The sequence below is a fragment of the Conger conger genome, chromosome 9 (assembly GCF_963514075.1).
Source record: "Conger conger chromosome 9, fConCon1.1, whole genome shotgun sequence".
NCBI classification, from domain to species: domain Eukaryota; kingdom Metazoa; phylum Chordata; class Actinopteri; order Anguilliformes; family Congridae; genus Conger; species Conger conger.
Window position 1 is genome coordinate 21,615,969 of NC_083768.1, and position 8,664 is coordinate 21,624,632.

At 41.2% G+C, this 8,664-nt stretch overlaps 1 protein-coding gene across 1 annotated transcript; it reads right to left on the reverse strand.

Annotated features, from left to right (window-relative positions):
* Positions 1-383: 383 nt before the first annotated feature.
* trappc3 (trafficking protein particle complex subunit 3) lies at positions 384-8,255 on the reverse strand. Its single transcript, XM_061256426.1, has 5 exons — positions 8,068-8,255; positions 5,595-5,692; positions 2,671-2,770; positions 1,514-1,696; positions 384-1,065 (listed from the first exon to the last, which is right to left on the reverse strand). Exons 1-5 carry the CDS (start codon positions 8,107-8,109, stop codon positions 946-948), a joined length of 543 nt encoding a protein of 180 aa, XP_061112410.1. The 5' UTR covers positions 8,110-8,255; the 3' UTR covers positions 384-945.
* Between the last annotated feature and the right edge of the window lie 409 nt (positions 8,256-8,664).

The following is an 8,664-nucleotide window of genomic DNA, read 5'->3' on the forward strand; positions in this document are numbered from 1 at the left end:
CAAGCCCCCACTTTTGCAGTAAATAAAATAAAAACTGAAGCTCAAAATGACCATATTGCTTGAATTTACTTATTCATAATCTGTGAAGTGAGAATTATCTGAATGCCAGAGGTTTCCTTGAAAGGAGACTGTCCTCACCATCAGTTCAGATTTTAGTCGCATACATTTTCTCCTCACCAATTGCCTAGAACTAAAAGCACTGCTGATTTCAATTCGGTTAATTCCCAAACACAATAAAACACTATTTGCTTCCGGAAGCCCCCGCAGCCACACACACACTTCATAGCCATCAAAAATATGAGGGTGTTATTGACAGAATCTGAAAATACAATGGTATTATGAAGTATGGCTACAGGGGTTTTAGAAGAAGATGTAGTCAGAGATTGTGTTCCATCTCCAAGAGAGTTTATTAAGTTTCATTAATAGTATAAGTTAAATTGCCATGCTGAGGGCATGTTATCTTATCTGTGGCAGGAAAAGAGATTTAAAAAACAAAACAAAACAATGAGTTGTTACACAGAACAGCCTTTTTGATGTTGATGAATTTTTATCTATAAAAACAAAATCTAATACTACTCAAGAGTGCACCACATTCTATACTCAAAAAACATGACAGACTCAAACTTGTTAAATGATAATTCTGTATCAAAAGGCAAACTAAGAAACCTGGGGGGGGGGAATCCTGGACATGCCTTTACTTGGAGAGCTGAACCCCCTTCTCAGTAACCAGTACAAGTGTTTTTTTGTTGGTGGTGGGAAAACATGTCCCAGACTCAGGAGATAACATGTAGAAGGGTGCCCCTAAAGATGAAACTGCCTGTACAAGGAGCTGGGAGCAGGGCTTATATGAAGCAGTTTGTATATACATAATCACATCTGCAGTCTCTCTCCTCTCTCCATGTCTTAGATCCACGAGCTGCCGGTTCTTCACGAGCCTGGTTCGTCTCACTCATCTCCGGCAGGAAGGTTCTCCTCGATCCTCTTGATAAACTTCATGCGGATCTCGGTCACGTTGTCCCCTCTTAGCGTGTCCTGGGCGAACCGAACGTCCACCGCCATTTGGACCTGCAGAATGACAGAGTGGGTTCAAGGGTCAAAGGTCATGCTGAGCATCTGTCTTACACTGCTCATGCTTGTGTTAACACTGCTCCATTTATGCTTGCATTCATCAGCTTGCATACCTCTGTTCAACAAGCCCCACAACTATGAACATAATGATGAGAATAGGGTATGCAGAGGCCACCGCTCTTAGCACCAGTGGTTCATTTAAATCATCGATTGGCTAAAGAATCCACACAATTGGCAGATGATTGAAAGGAAACCACAAAACCCTGCCGACACTGCAGCCCCCTGGGAATTTAGTTGGACACCCCTAATCTAGGCTCAACGTTTATTACACTACAATAGACCAAACTAGAATTCAGCCCTTTGCCAAGGCTGGTCTAACACCCTAACACCCTCAAGAGACTATTCTCTTGAGGTATTCCTCGAATGTCGCTCCTGTGCTCCTCACCATCTCCAGGGCTCCTCTCAGCACCCCACAGAGAAGGTTGGAGTACACCAGGGTGCTGTGGTTGTCTGGTAGCTCCACAAAGTCCACCAGCGGGTTGCTCTCCAGGATGAGCGAGAACTCGTCCCCTGCCGGGCTCCAGTTGGTCACGCTGGGAGTGATGCCCAGATACATCTTGAATGCCACCTGTGAGGACACACGGTCAACACACTGAAGTACCACCCACCCCGACACCCCAAAGACAGTTCAGTCCTCACTTTTGACTGGACACAAAATGAATACCGTCTGTTTGAGGATAATGACATAACCAAGCATAGTGTACAAACAAGATGCTTTATGCCTTGCGTAGCTTGACGGTTCTTTGAAGTGCAAAGGTTTAATATGGTTATTATTGTGCTCGAGGAAACAGTGGGTATCCAAAAACAAGAGGAACATACAAAAACAAAGAGCACTATTCAAAATGTTCTGGCTAAATCACGATGAGCTACCTTCAGGCAAGCATAATCTACATTTCCGTTGTACCGATGTTCTAGAGCAACCTGTGGTGCTCCACCATAACTACGCTTTGCATAAACATTTGTTCCAACCACAAGGTTTGCTTTAAGTGCCTTGGCTCAAGGAAAGAATAGCAGTGGGATTATGAGATTCAAACCCGAAAACCTCTTGTCCAAAGCCCAGCTCTCTTAAGCGCTACCACAGGAACGTCCAGTGAAAACGGTCCAGTGAAAGATTCATATCTGAATTCCTGGTCCGGTACTGCGGTGTTGGGGAAACTGGATAGTGTAATTCCTACAGCGTGAACTAATTTTCTAGATGAATGTCTTTGTTTTACATGAGGTGTAAGTAACGGCATGCCTTGATATCATGCACAAAAACAATAAGCGCAGGAGGGGAATTTGATTCTACTTCAGACCACCGGACGCTATGCCGGCACACACGTGTATGGGATTCCTGGCTTTATAGCGGAAGAGCTTGGATATTTCTACACCTGTATTAGTCCAAAAATAAAATCAGAAACAAACATGATGAAAGTGAAGAAGTTCTGCAGTCTGAAGGTCAAATTCCTGTCACCTTCCTGTGCATTTTTTTTCTGTTTATCCGTTATATCTGGGTGGTTTTTCTACATTCACATTCCGAAAGGCTGGCCAAGTTTCCGTTACCTTCGCAATGACATCGGCTGTTTCTCGGAAATCGTGACACCTCCCCACACTGGATCGAGCCAGGAAGTCTTCGATGAGCCTCACTCCGATATTGTACCCCCTAAAAATAAAAATAAAAGACTGCAGGTCAGAGTGGATTGAGAACAAAGACACACCCACGCAAAATATCCAACGTCTATCACCACTATCATTTCCCCCTTTTTTTCTGCTATCGTGCCTTAATAAAGACTGAAAAAACCATGGCCTAGAAGAAAAAACGAGGCAGATGTGTTTGGATTTCAGAGACCCGGCCCAGTCTGACCTGAGCCTGAACCAGATGCGGTACATAAAAAAATCTAGATTGCATTCAAAGCCTTGGACAAGGCTGAACGCAAGATATGACTTTTCAAAACAATCCCTGTCAGGCTTTGGAGTCAATCCCCACTGCATTCACTCCCACTCAATTTAATTTGACAATCCCTAGTCCTGATCCAAAAACAACCAATCCCCTTCCTCAGCAGAGATCTAAGCTGAACATGAGGATTTCGGTGCTTACATCTCTGTAATCCTAGTTCCAAATATTCCATATAACCTACAACAGGTAGCTAATAATGACTATTAATAGCTATTAATATGACTGTCCTGTCCAACAACAAGCAATTAGTGTGAAAATAATGTCAAATATTTGACATAACACAGTATATTTAAATGTAATAATTCAGATGTGCAGGCGGTACACAGGCAGGAGTCCATGTCTGCTGGGCATTAAAAATAGTGCACCAGCTCCATAGCTCCAGTGTTGAACAAATTTTGACCTACTCCAAACTGACAGAGGGTGTTTCAGCAACGAGACAGGCTTACCAATCCAATAGGGCATTCCAAATAGAAACATTTTGAAAAGGAATGAAAAGTTCTCCCAGAGAAAACAAAGTATTCTGTTTTTGTCTGGCACGGGGCAAAGGAAAAGCAAATATTTGAAAGAAAGTGTGCTTTCACCAAGGTAATTGTGGTTAATTATCTGAGCCTCCATTTCAAATGTTGCCCATGAGCAATCATTTGTTAAGTCTGTGGTCCTAAAAGAAATGACAAGAACATGCTGCCACAGCATTTGGAAAAAGTGTGGGCAATTACATTGTGTGGGCATTGTGGCCCAAAAATCTAATAAACACATCAGAAAAGAGGTTGTGCATAAAAATCTATCCAATCTATCTAACCAATTGATTGATTCATTTCACAAGGAGGTATTCTACCAAAAGATATTGGTAGTAAATGGCTGCATTTATATAATGCCTTTATCCAAAGTGCTGAACAAATTGATGCTTCTCAATCACCCATTCACACACACTCACACACCAACAGCGATTGGCTATACAATACAATAGTTATAATAAAAATAGGCTAATGACGATATATAATTTATTATTATTTCCTCACTTCACCTATCCTGTCAGTTAAATATGGACATTGATATTGTGACCAGACATTCTTTTGTGATTCTGTATAACAATAAACTATACAAAAATCTGTATTTTTTTTCCTTCACAGAACTTCAGTTTCAAAGCTGGAATGAAGCTGAAAACTGAGCTAAAACTAATTAGGTCCACCACACAGACGCACAGACGGCCATTTAATAAAGTTTAGAAAATGAAAAGCTTTCTGACAGCCTATCATTTTTTTTACATGAAAGCAGAATACCACAGTGAAAATAAATTACATTACTGCCAGAGAAGATTACAAGTTCAGAGCCCAGCCGAACATTTCTATTCGTTTTTGAAAATGGATAAGGAAACGATGGTGGAGTTAAATATAGCAATTCGACGTGAGCTTCTCTGGTTATGTCCCTGGAAGGATATGTCACCGCTTCCTGTAAAATATGACAGGGGTGAAGAATTTGGCACTGTGCTGTAGAGTGGAAAAGCAAATCCGAAAGAGCAGAAAAAGCCTACATTTGCCTCTTTCATTCTGAGTGGCCAAGGTGATACATTTCACACTTTCTGTGTTAACAAACAACCAACTACCTAAGGCTCCCCCACCCTACTGCGCTGGAAAAGGAAAACACACTTCACAAACATGCTGCACTGCGCTAATGGCCAAAGGGATCACGCAGTGGCGACGTCTCATTACATGACTTTCACTGACCGGGAAGTGCAACGACGCAAGGCCAGGGGCCAGGAGCCCAGAGTCTGGCTGATGCGTAGTCACTGATAATCCTTTGAAAGTTTAATGATATAATGCTATCAGTACACGGACATTTGGATTAGATGGGAGCTGATATCAGGGTCCAGCAAATGGGTTGAGGAGGGTACATGAGCCTATAAAATGACTACATAATAAATGTCTTTATTAGCATATCGTACAAATGTGTTCAATGAATAGCCAACAACAACAACAACAACAACATGGGTGGCATGGTGGTGTAGGGGATATCACTGTTACCGCACAGGAAAGTCCTGGATTTTAATCTGGGCTGGGGCCTTTCTGTGTGGAATACTCTGGTTTCCTCCCACAGTCCAAAGATGTGCACGTTAGGTTAACCTCTCCAGGGTGTAGGTCCACCTCTTGCCCAATGCATGCTGGGATAGGCAGGTTAGAAAATGTATGGATAGCCAACAATGCCCCTCTTTTCCCTTTCCACATTTTTTTAATATATATATATATATGTTTGTATAACTACAAAAGTGACCACAGACATTGAAATCATTATCAATGGCATCCCATTGTAAACCTATATCATCACAGGTTCAACATAAATATTGCTAACCAATGATGAACATGATGGGGGGGAGAATAGTACATATTATACATTTAAAGAATATTCTGTAAACACGCACAAGAGAAGAAAACCACTGTAGGGGAAAATCTGGAACTTTCTTCACACCAACCTAACTACAATGGTAAGTAACAGGCAAAGCCATGGCACAGGCCATGAAGATACATATGCTCACATCTTGTCCAGCTGCTTGTTGACTTCTTCATCATTCTCATAATCCTTGCACAACTGGGTGACCAGGGCCCCGTATGTGAGAGTGAAGAGCTCTGAGTTCTGCAGGAGGGAAGAGACAGAAGGACAAGGACACAGGTCAGCATCTGGTGTCACACTAGAACCCCTCAGCAGAGCACTGCACTCCTATATACAGTACAGTGGGCTGTGTAGATACCTAGGTTCAATCATGCCAACAATACTTGAATTTATTTTTTGTGTTCCACATGCAAAGGGGAAAAAAAACAGGAGGTCGACAGTCAGTGACTTATTTTTTAGTTTTGGGAGAATGAGACGGTGTTTTAAAATGAGCATGACGGTGTTTGGAAGCAAGATGATTGCATCAAATTAAGGAAATGTAGCATAACAGTGAAATGATCCTTATTCGCAGACAGGCATGCTTGCATTTGGCATCAACTACAAAAGGTCTGAAGGAGAACCACCACCTTGGTGATTGAACTGAGGAATCCCTATCTTCAGAACATCCAAATTAATGAACACAAACCTGTTAATGAGCAAGTTGGTAAAGATACAACCCTTGTGGTGCTAAGCAGTACCTAAAGTTTCACTTTCTGAAAGCCAAATTTTAACTTGGACAGCTAAGTCTTAGGACTTAAAACTCTGCTGTTCAATTTTACACATAGCGAGAGAGCACTGTCATTCACAACAAAGAAGCTACCCATAATAGACCACTTTAATGCACCATGCCAAGTGACTGAGCTTTCTTATGACTTCTCAACCCTCAAGAGAAAGTTCCTAATGGCTTGGCGACTGCAGTAGCAATACGAGAACCCTTCACTTAAAACACTAAAACTTCTCGATGCAGCCCTAAATGTGCCGAACAAGAGCCAAAAGCCAATTCTGAGTTGTGCCAAAATTTAGAGTGCCCCTTTGCCCTTTTTCTATTACTCTGCAGGGCATATTCACAGAGGCACTCTAACTCAGCTGTTTTGTGTGGAAGAGAGTTGATTTATGAAGCAAGCTTTTAAGGCCAATTTATCTTAAATAAATTGCACTTGAGCCTAACAGCATTAAAGGCAGAGCAATTTATTTGACGAAGTACTTGTCTCTTGCAATTCACACCTGAACCCTAAAGAATCAGCTGGCACCGTAATTATGCACAAGGGCTCCTTTCAGTTGCCTAGAAACTTACATACGGCCTCACATTTTTATACCTGTTCTCATCACACTGGCAAATGGGGGGGGCGTTAAATAAACGCGGAAATAATTAACAGTCAGGGAGCCAAGGGCAAATGTCCAAAAGCACAACCTTTACTTTATTTTGAAATGAACAAAGCCAGCTCAGCCTTAGCTGAAGACATGCCTTATTTAAAGCTATCAGACAAATGTGGGAGAACCTACCATGCGATGCATAGATGCAGAAGCTGAAATAAATGGCAAATACCAAAGCTAGGGAATGAGAGGCGGAGGGAGAGAGCAGGCAAGACAAGAGAGAGGAGAGACATCATCAGGAAACAAATGCAGTGACGGAGCGGACATAACACTTCCACAAGACCATCGTCATCAATGTGAATGAAACTTAGCCAATCGGTGACTGGCATGAAGCAGCTGATTCTGATCCATAACGTTACTCAAACGTAGACTAGCTAGTAATGCAGTTGGCAGTATGAGTACCTGCGTTTTGTAAATGTAGTCACGGCAATTGCATGATAATAAACTCATGTCATAATAGCTATGCAAGTTACAATTTAACATGTCGTAATGCATTTTCAAAACGGTTCGCACATAGTGTAATATGTTTATTCTGTTTAATACAGCCATCTGGTTGTAGTTTAACATTTTACAGTCTAAAGCTTACGAATATATTTGGAAGCCACTCAGTCAGAAAACTAGACCTAGAAAAAGTGTTGCAAAGTTTCAGATAAATAAAAAAGTAAACAAAATTGAAATTTACACGAATGCCACCTGACTGCCAGGTGACATTGCTGTTGTAGCCTAGCCACAATGCTGCTTCCGTTATCTTTGATAACGTAGCAAATGCTAACGTAACGCTACATCAACGTGAAGGAACTGATCACCTAAAGTAACAGCGCGCTAAAGTAAAGCACAAGAGAACAGCCGTATGTCCCGTGATCTTGCCTGGTTGGCTATATTATTGCACAAATTATCCGATTAATTATCCAGTGTTGACTAAATGTTACCTAGTAGCAGGCTAGGAATACATGTTAGCTACGTTGCCCCTTTCTAACCACGCTAGCCGGCTAGCTTGCATGCGCATGTGATTTAGCTGGGTTCCTCTTCTAGCAAACCACCAACCATACAAGTAGCTAGTTGTATATAACATGAGTCAAAAGACATAAGTCCATATTCAGTCAAAACAGCTAACGTTAGCTAGCATACTGACTAGCAAGCTAGCTAGCTAGATCAGCAGAATCATCAGAAGATACCTGACAATACACAATTATACCTGGGCTTACCATTTTCTTGCTCTCAGTAGTTCTGTTTGATTGTCTAGACATCCTGTATCCTGTTGCAGTATTCAATGAAATGCCTGTCAACGATCTTTTATTTATTTGTTTATTTTAAAGCAGGCTCCGTTAATGATCCCGGTCTCCTCGTCTATCTATCAGGTTACTTCCTGGTATTCAGGAAAAGGAAGTCGGAAGTTTGTGTCTATATTCTTGGGACTTGTAGTTTTAATGATAAAACGTGGATCGTTAACTTTCCTGAATCGAAATTACGGTGAAGCGGACTCCTTACTTCCGCTTATCAGTCTGATTAGCTACATTGTGAAATGCCATTCATAGTAATATCATACATAACATAAATTATATTGTGCCATGCATTATACGTTGCTTTTATGAAACGTTTTTCTTATTTTATAAAGTAATTAAATTATTAATGTCATCGCTCCATTTCAAACTCTGCTGCTCTTCCACACAATAATATTAACAAAATAGATATGCAATTCTTTGTTTAGTTTCTAGTTGTGTCCACCAGGTGTCAGTATGGATTCATCAAAAATGCCATCCATTGTAGTAATTCTTAGAATGTCTCAGAAACCGAGTTTCATA